Here is a 16,577-nt window from a genome sequence, read left to right on the forward strand (position 1 = left end):
TACTGGCCCGACTCCCGGTGTAATCCCTATTGCCTGTGCAATCACCTGGCCTATTGTTGGAGCACAATGACTCTGATTACTGCACACTTAGAGAGAGAGAGAGAAAGAGGGAGGGAGAGAGAGAGAGGGGGGGGGGAGAGAGGGGGGAGAGAGAGAGAGAGGGAGGGAGAGAGAGAGGGGGGAAGGAGAAAGAACACAACACACAGATACACACACATACACACATACACACGTGCCCACAAACACATACACACGTGCACACACACACACACACACACACACACACACACACACACACACATGCACACACACAGAGGGTCATTAGAGCTCATCAGAGCTTTGTGTGTGTGAGACAGAGCCTCATGCCTCATGCCATGCAGTCCCAGGGATTAAAGTATTCCGGCACCGTGCCGGATTTCCGGCGTGCGGTGTTTGGCTGCGAAAAAAATTCTTATATTAAAAAAAAAAAAAAAAAAACACGTCTCGATATCATCACCATCACTTTCGAGTTTATGAGTTTGTCTGCCAATGAAATGAAAGCAACACAACTCTCCCGCTCTCAAAATAACATTATTAGCCAATCAGAAGTAGATTGGGGCGGGTCTTGGGGAAATGTGCTTCAAACACCGACTTTTCTCTATCGCTCTGCCTAGCGTAGATGCCCGAGTAGAAAGACACCACACCAAAGGAGAGTAGGATGGAAAGTAAGTTCATGAAAATAAATGGCGCTGGGCATGGATAGAAGAAATGGGAAGGGAAGGACAGTAAGCCTTTTGGTAGCTGGTGTAAGAAGTTAAGAGAAGCAGGTGCTTGCTTCTGCACTTTGTGCTCGAGAAAGCTAATATAGCCTATGCAACTAGCTAGCTCTCCAACACACAACGCCTTTACCGGGAGCAACATCCACAGCGGCATGTTTTCCTTAAATGTCGACGAAGCCACCAACAAGTACATGGACAAAGTCCTGTTTTGTATTTATTTCCCAACATTAAAGTTACCAGTTCTTGTAACATTTTAATGTTTTGTTTGTTATTTATTTTATTGATATATTTTCTATTAATTTCCTAGTATTTAATTTACGATTATTTCTTTTGAACAAAGTAATTATGGAAATGTTGCAATATAAAACTACATTATTATCTACAGTTCACTGTTGCACTTTAACAGTTTAAAAAGTAAATCGCTGTCCTTTTTCATATATCCTCAATTAAATGGTTGCAAATCAAATCTTCTTCCACTGACATACCCTTATAACATGTCACCTTGTAATTGACCGATCGCGAAACTCCTCCCTAGAACGGCCCTCGTCCAATCATACCTTAGCAACCGCTACTAAGAGAAGAAGGTCCGACAACTTTGAGGTCTGAGCAGCATGGTGAAGCAGTGTGCTTACGGGACTTTAAGATCTGACACAGAGATTAGAGGGATGCGTCGTTTTTTTCTCGCATTTCCTAAGCCCAAAACACGAGAGGAAAGGTGCCGGCGGTGGATTAAACAGTGTGGGAGACCACACTCTCAACTCAATAGATCGAAAAACACACATATGTCTGCTCCAAAGTAAATGAAGCTGCTTGCAGCTAGCTATGATATCTATCTAGCGAACTACGCTATCGCTAGGTATGATAACTAACTGTCTAGTTGAGAGAACATCCCCAAACAGTTATGGTTCATGACAACGTGTATTATTACCACTACAAGTACATAACTAGTCTCTCCAACTAAAGTGTTAATGTTAAAATCAAAATGTTACCGTCAAAATGTTAATGTTACCGTCTGTAAAATTGCACGCTGAGCTATCCTAGCTAGCGATAGCAAACGCCAGCATTGAACAGAACACTTTGTATTTATGCTTGATACAACATTGAACAGAACTTTTAACGAACACTTTGTATTTATGCTGCTGGCGTTTGCTATCTCTGGCTAGGATAGCTCAGCGTGCAATTTTACAGACGTAACATCAACATCGCTAGCTAGGATAGCTCAGCGTGCAATTTTACAGACGGTAATATTAACATTTTAACATTAACACTTTAGTTGGAGAGACCAGCTCGAGCTTAACATACTGTATCAATGTTGAACAAAAGGCCATTATGAAGTTTTTTTATTTTAATCTTTGTGGCATTTTGTGAATGGGCAACCTACTCCTGAGTATCCCAAGGTATGCATAAGGCACAACCTGAGAGCAATAACCTGGCGATCTGATACAAAGCCATAGCTTTACATCAGGATCGTCAGTTTACAAGCAAGTTATCACTACAGTGAATGTGAAATACTTTCAGCAACATGCACACACATCCCTTGAACAATAACGTTACTAGTAGCTATCTTGATCCACACTGGTACATCACTGTACTGTTCTCTAGATTGTCACCATCCTAGCTAGCTAGATAGACAGATACCTCCAGAGACAGAATAAATAATAAGAATAAAGAATCTTTGTAGGTTATTAGCTAGCTTGAAATATTATATACATATCTTACCCAGTGGTGAAATAACATGACTAGTCTACAAGGCTGTGCTGGTTGCATTTAATGAAGAGGTCGTGGGGTTTCTCATTTTTTTTATTGAGACCTGTATGCTTATGCTTCGATTATTGTTGTGTCCACTTCGTTGTTGATGTTAATATTTTGGATATATCCTTCCACTGCATATTGCAGTCCCTTGATCTGGAGGATATCGCGGAGTTATTACTCCAAAAATCATCACTCACACTGACAGCTATAGCGCTTGTCCCCGTACTCGCCATGGCTTTTGGCTTGACAGTTCCGGGAATTGTGTCGGACGTAGCAACAGTAACTAAGGGGGCGGGGCCCTGGCGATCGGTCAATTGTAAGTCATCTTGTAACCTTTCAAGGACAAAGCTTAGCAGCAAAACTTGATATCAAAAGAAATCGTAAATGCCACATGTGTTAGTACCATATTGTAGTGAGGTGGAGGACTATTTAGTCCAGGCAAAATAGCGTTTTACGACAGACTAATTGTAAAAGAATTTTTTTCAGCATAGATCATTTCTATGAGGTGTCCAGAACAACATACTAAAAGTCCTAAGAAATCCTAGTTGAGGAAATATGTTTAATTCTCATCAATCTGAGATGTGTGCTAATAATGCATTGCAAAAATACACCTCAAAAATGTATTTTTTTTCCTTTACTCCTATCAAAATGAAACTTTACACAATGAAAGTACCCATGGAAAGTAAAACAATTTGTATTACAAGTTTCTTTTGAAATTAATTTGTATATGCAAATGAGCTATACACTAATCGAATATGCCCAAAATACATCCAAATAGGCTTATTTTTTTCCTTTACTCCTACCACAATAAAACTTTACAGAGTAAAAGTATACATGAAAAGTAACTTTTTTTGTATTACAAGTTTCTTTTGAAATTAATTTGAATATGCACATGAGCTCCACACTTATTGAATATGTCCATAGGCAGAAACACCTTCATATGTATGACAAATACATCGGCCCAATCTTCATCCAATCATCCTACTGCCAATGGGAGATGGCAATGCTGCTTTTAGACTGGCCTCTAACCTGAAAACTGCCTGGCTTGGTAGTACCTGCCAGGGGTATGGTGTTTCTGCCTATGCAATTAGGACATATTCAATAAGTGTGATGCTCATGTGCATATTTAAATTCATTTAAAAAGAAACTTGTAATACAAAAAAAGTTACTTTTCATGTATACTTTTACTATGTAAAGTTTTATTGTGGTAGGAGTAAAGGAAAAAAATAAGCCTATTTGGATGTATTTTGGGCATATTCGATTAGTGTATAGCTCATTTGCATATTAAAATTCATTTTCAAAGAAACTTGTAATACAAAAAATGTTACTTTTCATGGGTACTTTCATTGTGTAAAGTTTCATTTTGATAGGAGTAAAGGAAAAAAATTACATTTTTGAGGTGTATTTTTGCCATGCATTATTAGCACACATCTCAGATTGATGAGAATTAAACATATTTCCTCAACTAGGATTTCTTAGGACTTTTAGTATGTTGTTCTGGACACCTCATAGAAATGATCTATGCTGAAAAAAATTCTTTTACAATTAATTCTATTATTGGCTCCAAAAAGGGTTAATTTGCCTGGCCTAATTACTGACCTTTCTTGGGATTGCAGTTTCAAAAGTCTCACCATAATCTGCAATCATTCATTTCTAAATGTTTGTTTGTTTGTTTGTTTGTTTTTTTTACCCTGCGAATGTGTCCATGCCAAGGGAAGACAACCCCCCCCCCCCCCCCCCCCCCTCCCACACACAAAAAAAAGTTCAGGCTCAGGATTTTTTTTTTGCTTTAAACCCTGCAGTCCCTCTCTACCTGTGTGTCTCAGCAGGAGACGGCAGTCAAGAGACTCCTGCAGACACGTGTGTGTGTGTGTGTGTACCCCACCTGTGGGAGAGAGGAGAGACTCCTGCAGACACATGTACGTGTGTGTGTGTGTGTGGGTGTGAGTGTGTGGGTGTGTGTGTGTACCCCACCTGTGGGAGAGAGGAGAGACTCCTGCAGACACGACACATGTACGTGTGTGTGTGTGTGTGTGTGTGTGTGTGTGTGTACCCCACCTGTGGGAGAGAGGAGAGACTCCTGCAGACACGTGTGTGTGTGTGTGTGTGTGTGTGTGTGTGTGTGTGTGTGTACCCCACCTGTGGGAGAGAGGAGACTCCTGCAGACACATGTACGTGTGTGTGTGTGTGTGTGTGTGTGTGTGTGTGTGTGTGTGTGTACCCCACCTGTGGGAGAGAAGAGAGACTCCTGCAGACACGTGTGTGTGTGTGTGTGTGTGTGTGTGTGTGTGTACCCCACCTGTGGGAGAGAGGAGAGACTCCTGCAGACACATGTGTGTGTGTGTGTGTGTGTGTGTGTGTGTATGTACCCCACCTGTGGGAGAGAAGAGAGACTCCTGCAGACACGTGTGTGTGTGTGTGTGTGTGTGTGTGTGTGTGTGTGTGTGTGTGTACCCCACCTGTGGGAGAGAGGAGAGACTCCTGCAGACACATGTACGTGTGTGTGTGTGTGTGTGTGTGTGTGTGTGTGTGTGTGTGTGTGTGTGTGTATGTACCCCACCTGTGGGAGAGAAGAGAGACTCCTGCAGACACGTGTGTGTGTGTGTGTGTGTGTGTGTGTGTGTGTACCCCACCTGTGGGAGAGAGGAGAGACTCCTGCAGACACATGTACGTGTGTGTGTGTGTGTGTGTGTGTGTGTGTGTGTGTGTGTGTGTGTGTGTACCCCACCTGTGGGAGAGAGGAGAGACTCCTGCAGACACATGTACGTGTGTGTGTGTGTGTGTGTGTGTGCGTGTGTGTATGTACCCCACCTGTGGAAGAGAGGAGAGACTCCTGCAGACACATGTACGTGTGTGTGCGCGTGCGTGCGTGTGTGTGTGTGTGTGTGTGTATGTACCCCACCTGTGGGAGAGAGGGGGGGGTAGAGAGAGGAGAGTGTGTGGGTGTGGGTGTGTGTGGGTGTGTCAGACCTGATAAAGTTATCAGTAGTGTGTTCTGTCAGGTTTGAAGAGCAGGGAGGGATGTTTATAGACTAAGAGGCCCTTTCTTAGATGCTAAAGTATGGCTTTGGATTTCCATTGAGAAGCTTTAGGATGCCATTATCCTCCATGTGTGAGAAGAAACTACTGCAGCACACTTCCTGGAAGAGCAAGAGACAGGAACATCTCTGTATTTGAGTGCCCCCTGTGTTCAATCTGTGGTATTACAGGGTGACTGTCCTGTGTGATCACTCGGTCCAGAGCTGTTTTCTTTTTGCCCATTCTCAATCCATTCTGTTTTTCTTTCTCCCCACCCCTCTCTCTCCTCCCTCCCTCTCTCTCTCTCTCTCTCTCTCACTCTTTCCCTGTCATCCTTATCTCTCTCTCTCTCTTTCCTCCCTCCCTCTCTCTCTCTCTCTCCCTCTTTCCCTGTCATCCATCTCTCTCTCTTTCTCTCTCTCCTCCCTCTCTCTCTTTCTCTCTCTCTCCCTCTTTCCCTGTCATCCTTATCTCTCTCTCTCTTTCTCAGGCGTGGTTGACAGAGGTTCATGAGTTTGCCCAGAAGGATGTGGTACTAATGCTCCTAGGGAACAAGGTGAAAATACACACACACACAATCATATGACCACACATAACAACAACAGTAACACACACACACACAGACACACACACAATCATATGACCACTGTGATGGCCCAGCCGGTGAGCAGTGCCCCACATGGCCGAGTACAGCCAAACGAAGGCAATTAAGAGGCATGGTGTTGGATGGGCGGTACTACCCCAGAGGATTCTCATAGGGAACTCCTCCCCACCCAGGTGTCTCTGGTTGTACCTCCCAGGTGCACTAAATCAATCAGGCAATCAGGAGCCTTTTTAAACTCAACCAGAGGATTACGGAAGCCAGACTGTCTTGAGCTACTGAGGAGTGAGAACCAGACGCCTTCCAAGACAGTCTCAGGGTAAGAGGCCCGTGGCCTGCCTTTTGTATTCCTGAAGAGGATTAATCGTTGTTTCTGTATCTCTTGCCTCAGGAAGAGCCAGACGGAGCCCCTGATGCCGACTGCCAGTCCGGTGAAGCTTTTTGAGTTACCTTTGTGCGCCCCCTCCCTTTTCCCCCTCAGTTTGTAAAATAAACTCCTGAGTTACATTCACCGCAACCCCTGTTTCTGACTGCTCTTTTCCAGTTTGTGTACCCACTGTTTACCCTTGTAAGGCCAGGCTCCCACATATGGTGGAGAATGCGGGCATTCTGAGTCTTCGCTATCAGTGGGTATACCGAGTTGGAATAGAGCACGTCGGATCAGAGGAGAAGGTCGAACATGGAAGAGATCTTGAAAGCCATTCTGACCTCGCAAGCCAATCTGCAGACAGCTGTAGTAGAGCTGTGTAGAGCAACAGGAAAACCGAAAGAGCGAAAGCCAAAAGAGGTGCTGACTAAACTGACGCCAGATGATGACGTCGAGACCTATATTACCCTGTTTGAAAGGGCGGCAACGAGAGAGAAATGGCCAAGAGCAGAATGGGCGAACAACCTTATGCCTTTCTTGACCGGCGAAGCTCAGAAAGCCTGTCGGGATCTTTCAGCTGCAGATGCCGTGAGTTTCGATAAGGTAAAGACTGCCATCCTAGCTCAATATGGACTTAGCCTCCCTGCCAAGGCACAGCGAGTGCATGACTGGAGCTACGACCCTTCTCTCCCCGTCCAGGCACAGGTGATGGGTCTAGTCCGTCAAACCAGGAGCTGGCTGGAAGAAGCAGAAGGGCCGCCCATAGTGGACAGAGTGGTGATTGATCGGTGTATACGGGGCTTGCCAAACGATGCCAAGAGGTATGTCGCCCAGCAGGGGCCTCCCAATGTAGACACGTTAGTAGCCTTATTAGAAAATCACCGGGTGATGGCTAGTCTGATGCGGTCAGAAAATAACAAGCCAAACAATTCTAAAGCCAAGACAGAGAGAGAGATGGTAGGCAAAGCTTTCAGTTCCCCACCAGCCCGAACGCCCTCTGGCTGGACCGGACCGGCTGCAAGACGAACCCAGTGGCCTCCAGTCCCACGATGTTTTTCCTGTGGCAGAGAGGGACACCTAGCCAGAGAGTGTCCTGATCGGGATGAGCCGATGCCGACAGCCGGGTCTACCGATAACAAGGGCCTCTACTGCCACCACCTCACTACCTGTTGGGCCCATGAGGGAGCACCAGCCCCAAAGTTTCCGGTGAAGATTGCTGGGAGAGACACAGAGGCACTCTTAGACTCCGGAAGTATGGTCTCTCTCGTTCGACCACAATTCGCCAGTGCACCCTGGGGTGAAGAGATGTCTGTGTCCTGCATCCATGGGGATACCCGGAAGTATCCAACCTCCAAAATCGAAGTGATCACTCCTCGAGGAAGATTCGCTTTACAGGTTGGGGTCGTCGAGCAACTGCCAGTTCCTGTGCTTTTCGGCCGGGACAGCCCCCTCTTCTCCCGCTACTGGCCAGCGGAGGCAAGGGACCCAAAACGGCGAACCAGAAAACGACCTGTGAAGATAGGAAAGTCTTCCGTAACTCGCCCCGCCTGGGCTGCAGTATCCCCCGATGGTAGCCCTGCAGAAACTGATGACGACGTGGGTAAGGCTGTCCACACCCAGACCACAGCAACAGACCCTGAACGGGCAGCTGAGGTGGAGCCCCTGGAAGACATACACTCAGACGAGGTGTTCTCTCAATTTCCGGAAGTTGAAATGGAGGAAGGTCTTAGGCCAGGACAATTCGGCTCGGCCCAGCTGCGGGATCCCAACCTGACCCAAGCCTGGAGAGACGTCCAAGTGATCGAGGGTCAAAAGCAGGATGGGGTGAGTCAAGTGTCTTTTCCACATTTTATGATCAAGGATAAGCTGTTATACCGGGTAACTAAGAAGAACTCCGATATCTGCGAACAGTTGATTATCCCCAAAGACTATGTTTCAAAAGTGTTGTACCTAGCCCACTCCCACTTGCTAGGGGCACATTTAGGGAGGGAGAAGACGTATGACCGTGTTCTCAGCCGTTTCTACTGGCCGGGAGTCAAGAGGGCCGTGGAGGAGTATTGCCGACATTGTGCCGAGTGTCAAATCAACTCCCCAAAGGTAGAGTACCGAAGTCCTCTGATACCCCTTCCCATTATTGAAACGCCCTTTAGCAGGATTGGGATGGACATAGTGGGGCCCTTACCGAAATCTAGCCATGGCCACCGCTATATCCTTGTTATACTGGATTACGCAACCCGTTACCCGGAGGCAATTCCTCTACGGTCTGCAACTGGGAAAGTGGTCGCCAGGGAGATGTTTCTGCTCTTCAGTAGAGTGGGCCTACCGGATGGAATCTTGACAGACCAAGGGTCCTGCTTTATGTCCAAAGTGATGAAATGTCTGTGCCAAAGTCTAAAGGTGAGACAAATCAGAACCTCTGTCTATCACCCTCAGACAGATGGACTTGTAGAGAGGTTCAACAAAACCCTAAAACAGATGTTGCGCAAGGTGATCGATGTTGATGGTAAGAACTGGGACCAACTGCTGCCTTATATTCTGTTCTCTATACGGGAAGTACCCCAGGGTTCCACTGGATTTTCACCGTTCGAGCTTCTGTACGGTCGGAGACCCCGGGGCTTGCTGGATGTGGCCAAGGAAGTCTGGGAGCAGCAGCCGTCTACCCAGCGCAGCATCGTGGAGCATGTGGAACAAATGCACCACCGAATGACCCAAGTCTGGCCCTTAGTTCGGGAGCACATGCAGCAAGCCCAAGCGCAACAGGCACAAGTATACAACCGTGGAGCCCAGGTGAGAGAGTTCAAACCAGGAGACAAGGTAATGGTTTTAATTCCAACAAATGATTGCAAGTTTTTAGCCAAGTGGCAAGGGCCTTATGAAATACTGGAACGGGTGGGGCCCGTGAATTACCGTGTACGGCAGACAGGCCGTAGGAAAGCCCAACAACTTTACCACGTAAATTTACTGAAGCCATGGCGTGAGCCTCTCCCTGTCCCCTCCAATGTCCTGGTAGCTAACCTGCCTCCCCAGGTCCTCCCGCCAGTGAAAATGGGTGACCAGCTGTCGTCCAGGCAAGGACAAGACCTCAGAGAACTGCTCGATAGAAACAAAGATGTCTTCTCCGAGGCCCCGGGACGAACAACAGCCATCGCCCATGACATCAGAACAGAGCCGGGAAAGACAGTAAGGCTACGACCATACCGAATCCCAGAGGCCAGACGGGAGGCCATCAGAAACGAGGTGAGGAAAATGCTTGACCTTGGGGTGGTGGAGGAGTCACACAGTGCCTGGTCCAGTCCTATAGTCCTTGTGGGGAAGCCGGATGGCAGCATAAGGTTCTGCAATGACTATAGAAAGTTAAATGAGATTTCTCTGTTTGACACCTACCCTATGCCCCGGGTAGATGAGCTGGTCGAGAGGTTAGGGCCGGCCCGGTTCATCTCCACACTAGATTTAACCAAGGGATATTGGCAGGTACCACTCACCCCACAGGCAAAGGAGAAAACGGCCTTCTCAACGCCAGATGGCGCCTTCCACTATCGAGTTCTTCCATTTGGTCTTCACGGAGCCCCGGCAACGTTCCAGAGGCTAATGGACAAGGTGCTCCGGCCACACCAGGACTACGCTGCGGCGTACCTGGACGACATCGTTATCCATAGCACGTCATGGGAGAACCATCTGCAGCACCTAGCAGCTGTTCTCCAGGCCTTACGAGAGGCGGGACTGACAGCCAACCCTGCAAAATGCTCCCTCGCCTTGGAGGAGGCGAATTACCTTGGGTACACTGTCGGACGAGGGAAATGTGAAACCCCAAGTAAAGAAGGTGGATGCCATAACAACCTGGCCCCAACCCCAGACCAAGCGTCAGGTGAGAACCTTTCTAGGGTTAGTGGGGTATTACAGGCAATTCATTCCTAACTTTGCCTCTTTAGCGGCCCCCTTACATGAGCTGACAGGCAAAAGTGCATCCAACCGGGTGAAGTGGACGGAACCGACACAGCGGGCCTTCAACGCCTTGAAGAAAGCCCTCTGCAGCGAAACCGTGCTACACACCCCCGACTTTGGCAAGAGGTTTGTTCTTCAGACAGATGCGTCAGAGGTAGGCCTTGGGGCAGTCCTGTCCCAAGTACATGATGGAAGTGAATACCCCATAACCTTTGTTAGCCGCAAACTGCTTCCCCATGAGAAGAATTATGCAACCATAGAAAAGGAGTGCCTAGCGGTTAAATGGGCAATAGGAAAACTAAGATATCACTTACTGGGTCGAGAGTTTACATTGGTCACTGACCACGCACCATTGAAGTGGATGGCCTTCAATAAAGATAGGAATGCCAGAATAACCCGTTGGTTTCTACACCTACAGGACTTTAAGTTTACAGTGGAACACAGAGCCGGAAGACTGCATGGGAACGCTGATGCCATGTCGAGAAGGGATGACTGCCTGTGGTCGGCCGCTCCCCACCGTGGTTCGGAGCTGAGGGGGGGGGTATGTGATGGCCCAGCCGGTGAGCAGTGCCCCACATGGCCGAGTACAGCCAAACGAAGGCAATTAAGAGGCATGGTGTTGGATGGGCGGTACTACCCCAGAGGATTCTCATAGGGAACTCCTCCCCACCCAGGTGTCTCTGGTTGTACCTCCCAGGTGCACTAAATCAATCAGGCAATCAGGAGCCTTTTTAAACTCAACCAGAGGATTACGGAAGCCAGACTGTCTTGAGCTACTGAGGAGTGAGAACCAGACGCCTTCCAAGACAGTCTCAGGGTAAGAGGCCCGTGGCCTGCCTTTTGTATTCCTGAAGAGGATTAATCGTTGTTTCTGTATCTCTTGCCTCAGGAAGAGCCAGACGGAGCCCCTGATGCCGACTGCCAGTCCGGTGAAGCTTTTTGAGTTACCTTTGTGCGCCCCCTCCCTTTTCCCCCTCAGTTTGTAAAATAAACTCCTGAGTTACATTCACCGCAACCCCTGTTTCTGACTGCTCTTTTCCAGTTTGTGTACCCACTGTTTACCCTTGTAAGGCCAGGCTCCCACACCACACATAACAACAACAGTAACACACACACACACACAATCATATGACCACACATAACAACAACAGTAACACACACACACACAGACACACACACAATCATATGACCACACATAACAACAACAGTAACACACACACACACACACACAATCATATGACCACACATAACAACAACAGTAACACACACACACAGACAGACCACCACACACATACACAAACACATGACCACACGCAACAGCAACAACAACACACACACATACACACAGACTACCACTCATGTACACAAACAACACACACACATACACACAGGCTACCACTAATGTACACAAACAACACACACACATACACACAGACTACCACTAATGTACACAAACAACACACACACATACACACAGGCTACCACTAGTGTACACAAACAACACACACTCACTCATTTACTCTCACAGCAGAAGGAAAACCTATGAGCCAGTGATACAATGTTCAGGGACAATGTTTAATCCCTGTGTGTGTGTATCTCCTGATGTGTGTGTGTGTGTATCTCCTGATGTGTGTGCGTGTGTTTGTGTGTGTGTGTGTGTGTGTGTATGTGTGTATCTCCTGATAATAATAAAAAAATATATATATATCATTGTGTGTGTGTGTGTGTGTGTGTGTGTGTGTGTTCTACCAGGCTGATGCCGCACATGAGAGAGTGGTCAAGAGAGAGGAAGGAGAAAAACTGGCCAGGGTAAGAGCTATAACCTTTGTGTGTGTGTGTGTGTGTGTGTGTGTTTATATACGAGTGTGTGTGTGTGTGTGTGTGGTGCTAGCATAAGACACTTTCTACCTCCATCTCTCTTCCTCCTCTCTTTATTTATGTGTCTCTCTCTTACTCCTCTAATTATTTCTGTCTGTCTCTCCCTCCTCTCTTTATTTCTCTGTCTATCTCTCTCTCTTCCTATCTTTATTTCTCTGTCTGTCTCTCCCTCCTCTCTTTATGTATCTGTCTCTCTCTCTTCCTCTCTTTATTTCTCTGTCTGTCTCTCTCTCTTCCTCTCTTTATTTATCTGTCTCCCTCCTCTCTTTATTTCTTTATGTATCTGTCTCTCTCTTCCTCTCTTTATGTATCTGTCTCTCTCTCTTCCTCTCTTTATGTATGTATGTGTCTGTCTCTCCCTCCTCTCTTTATTTCTCGCTGTCTGTCTCTCTCTCTTCCTCTCTTTATGTATGTATGTGTCTGTCTCTCTTTTTCCTGAGCAGGACTTTGGAGTGCCCTTCATGGAGACCAGTGCCAAGTCTGGTCTGAATGTGGAGCTGGCCTTCACAGCAGTGGCAAAGTAAGTGTGTGTGTGTGTGTGTGTGTGTGTGTGTGTGTGTGTGTGTGTGTGTGTGTGTTACATATCTGTATTATGATTCATGTTTACAGTAAACATACTGTTTATGTTTCTGTGCACACAATGTAGCAGTTTTTTCTCTCTCTCTCTCTCTCTCTTCCTCTCTCTCTCTCTCTCTCCCTCTCTCTCTCTAAATTCAGTCTATAATTGATTAATTGATTAGCATGACTGTTTAGATAGCATTGCCAAAGCAAGTATTCACAATGATAATATAACACCTTTTATGTGCCTGACTCTCTCTGTCTGTCTGTCTGTCTGTCTGTCTGTCTGTCTCTCTCTCGCTTGCTCTCTGTCTGTCTTTCTCTTTGTCTGTCTGTCTCTTTCTCTCTCTCTCTGTCTGTCTCTCTCTCTCTCTCTCTGTCTGTCTGTCTGTCTGTCTGTATCTGTCTGTCTGTCTGTCTGTATCTCTCTCTCTCTGTCTGTCTGTCTGTATCTGTCTGTCTGTCTGTCTGTCAGGGAGCTGAAGTATCGGGTGCTGAAGGAGCCTAGTGAGAAGTTCCAGCTGCAGGAGTACGTCAACAAGGAGATGAAGGGGGTTGGATGCTGCAGGACCTAGAGATGACCTGTGTGTGTGTGTGTGTGTGTGTGTGTGTGTGTGTGTGTGTGTGTGTGTGTGTGTGTGTGTGTCTGTGTGTGTGTGTGATGTGGTGCGTGTGTGCGTGTGTGTGTGTCTATGTATGTTGCATAGGCAGAGTGCGTAACTGAGCCAGTTTCTGTCAGCTATACTCGTCTCCATGTGGAAATGTAGACGTGAAATGCTTCAAAGCAGCAGTTTTTATGTTAAAGTTGTGTGTGTGTGTGTGTGTGTGTGTGTGTGTGTGTGTGTTTCGCGCCCCCTGACCCACCTTTCCTTTCTGCTCTGAATGTATCTGCCCAGAACCCCCTGAATCGCTATCTCTCGCACGCATGCACACACACACACACACACACACACACACTCAAAAGGGGGGGTCTTTTTTTGGTGCAATACCTTATGAATGTATGGTCTATCTGATGTACAGTTTTACTGTATGAGTCCACAGCTTGTAATCAGCATTTAATGTTCAATGGAAAGTAGCTGTTTTGTTGATGTTTCTGACTGTAGTTGGGTTCTGAGACATAGACCAGTAGACGCCTTAGAGAACGTAGAACATAGAACTTTGGGTCCCCGTCTACCAGCCGCTGATGTCATTTATGGCAATATTGATGTGATGTCATCCCATATCGCCCCGAGCTCAATGGACTGTCACATGTCACATGTCATGCATTGTACAGGTATTTTATCAACGGCATTTACACAGATTGAAGATTAATGTTTTTCTGCATCTCAATTTATGCAGTATTAATATTTTTTACATGTAAACCACATACGTACATATATACATACATACCTACCTACATACATACATACATACATGATGAAATACAATTTTAATCAATTCATGACTGACACTTTTAACATTTCTTCAATGTTTGACAAATGACTAATCCAGTATTGTACCAATCTGTTTATTAAAGACTAAATGTCGTGTTTCCTTTCTTGATAGATTTCCGATGGTCCTTAAGACTTGTAATGAACCTTACCTCTGATAGGGCCTTGTAAAGGCATTTCTCACGTATACGTTGATATCTCTATGGCTTCAGTAAATCTGTTCAGGCACATGCTTCTGTTCAAACCGCTACTGCTATATAAGCTTTTTAGGTGTTTTTTTCTTTTGTACGTATCTGAAATTATCTCGTAATAAAGAAAACTGGTAAAAACGTTTGTGTTTGAAATATTTTGTGTTGCAAAGTCAAAGTCAAAGTAGCTTTATTGTCAATTTCCTGCATGTCAGACATACAAGGAATCGATAAAAACGTTTCCCACTCTCCCACGGTGAAACATATAAAGTGCACAGGCACAACAACAGATAAGACAAGACATTTAGATACATATAGATATACATATAGATATAAAAAACATACAGATACACGTACAGCAGCAGCAGCATACGTTTTTCTTTAAAGTGAGGTTATGGTAGTGCAAAAAGGCAATTTAGTAATGGCAGCAAAAGACATCCTGTAAGATGTATTTGTTACATTCCCAGTGCAGGTATAACAGTAAGTGGTTATGGTAAACGTAGGTGATAAAAGTGCAAGAGACAGTTTTGTTGCAGAGTCCTGAGTGATTTCAGCCCCATGTCCGACTGACGGATATGGCTGGGGGGAGTGAGGGGAGAGAATTTAACTTTCTGACAGCTTGGTGTATGAAGCTATCTCTGAGTCTGGTGGTGCGGCAACGGAGGCTCCTATACCTTCTTCCAGAGGGTAGGAGGCTGAACAGACTGTGTGCGGGGTGGCTGGTGTCACTCGCAATCGAGGTAGCTTTCCGGGTGAGGCGGGTGGTGTATATGTCTTTCAAGGAATTGCGCTCTGCTGCCCTCTTCTGGTCTTATATTTGTACTGCGAGTTGCTACCACAGCAGGTACAAGTACAGCAGTATCGGAGTCTCTTTTCCTCAGGAAGGTTCCTAACTGAGTGAAATGACACGGAAGTATCTAAGTCGCATTCTCTAAATACTGAAGGAAAGGTGCTTCAGTGTTTCCTTTCTTACCAAAAGGCCAAAGAAAATTCCTTGTATCTTACTGTACCTTGTATATTCCTTGTAACTTACTTGGCAATATAAAACGACTCTGAATCTGATTCCTTTAGCATAGGGTACACTACAACATCCTTTCTTATCTCCTTTAGCATAGGGTACACTGGACCCTCCTTTACGAATGAATAGGGGACAGGAGACAGCATTTATGGGTTTCAAACCCATATCATTAACGACTTTGTGGTCTGACATGCCCTACGGTGCTCTGGACTTAGACCTGTAGACTTGCCATAGCACCTGGCCAGGGTCTCCTGTCCTCTGGTGGGGCAGGACACACACTTCTCCACACCAGGAGCTTAAGACACACACTTCTCCACACCAGGAGCTTAAGACACACACTTCTCCACACCAGGAGCTTAAGACACACACACTTCTCTTCATCAGGAGCCTAAGACACACACTTTTCAACATCAGGAGCCTAAGACACACACTTCTCCACAACAGGAGCTTAAGACACAAACACTTCTCCACATCAGGAGCTTAAGACACACACTTCTCCACACCAGGAGCCTAAGACACACACTTCTCCACATCAGGAGCTTAAGACACACACTTCTCCACACCAGGAGCCTAAGACACACACTTCTCCACACCAGGAGCTTAAGACACACACACTTCTCCACATCAGGAGCTTAAGACACACACACTTCTCCACATCAGGAGCCTAAGACACACACTTCTCTTCATCAGGAGCTTAAGACACACACACACACACACACACACTTCTCCACATCAGGAGCTTAAGACACACACACTTCTCTTCATCAGGAGCCTAAGACACACACTTCTCCACATCAGGAGCCTAAGACACACACTTCTCCACATCAGGAGCTTCCTCTTCCATGCCCATCTGATGGAATGAAAAGTCATCCTAGTTGGAAGCACCCAGGAGGACGACAGGGCTGCTTTATACACCCAGGAGGACGACAGGGCTGCATGCTTTAGACACCCAGGAGGACGACAGGGCTGCATGCTTTAGACACCCTGGAGGACGACAGGGCTGCATGCTTTAGACACCCAGGAGGACGACAGGGCTGCATGCTTTAGACACCCAGGAGGATGACAGG

General features: G+C 46.3%; 1 protein-coding gene across 2 annotated transcripts in view; it reads left to right on the forward strand.

Moving 5' to 3' along the window:
• The window catches only part of LOC105896463 (ras-related protein Rab-26), an 89,749-nt gene extending 75,116 nt beyond the window's left edge, over window positions 1-14,633 (forward strand). The window contains exons 6-9 of one of the 2 annotated variants that reach the window (XM_031568323.2): window positions 6,019-6,084; window positions 12,191-12,247; window positions 12,760-12,836; window positions 13,350-14,633. In XM_031568323.2, coding sequence (XP_031424183.1) covers window positions 6,019-6,084; window positions 12,191-12,247; window positions 12,760-12,836; window positions 13,350-13,449 — 300 coding nt within the window. In that variant the 3' untranslated portion in view covers window positions 13,450-14,633. The remainder of the gene's footprint in view (window positions 1-6,018; window positions 6,085-12,190; window positions 12,248-12,759; window positions 12,837-13,349) is intronic. The other variant, XM_031568328.2, reaches the window with a different exon arrangement.
• Window positions 14,634-16,577: the final 1,944 nt, after the last annotated feature.

This window comes from Clupea harengus, chromosome 1 (assembly GCF_900700415.2).
Source record: "Clupea harengus chromosome 1, Ch_v2.0.2, whole genome shotgun sequence".
NCBI classification, from domain to species: domain Eukaryota; kingdom Metazoa; phylum Chordata; class Actinopteri; order Clupeiformes; family Clupeidae; genus Clupea; species Clupea harengus.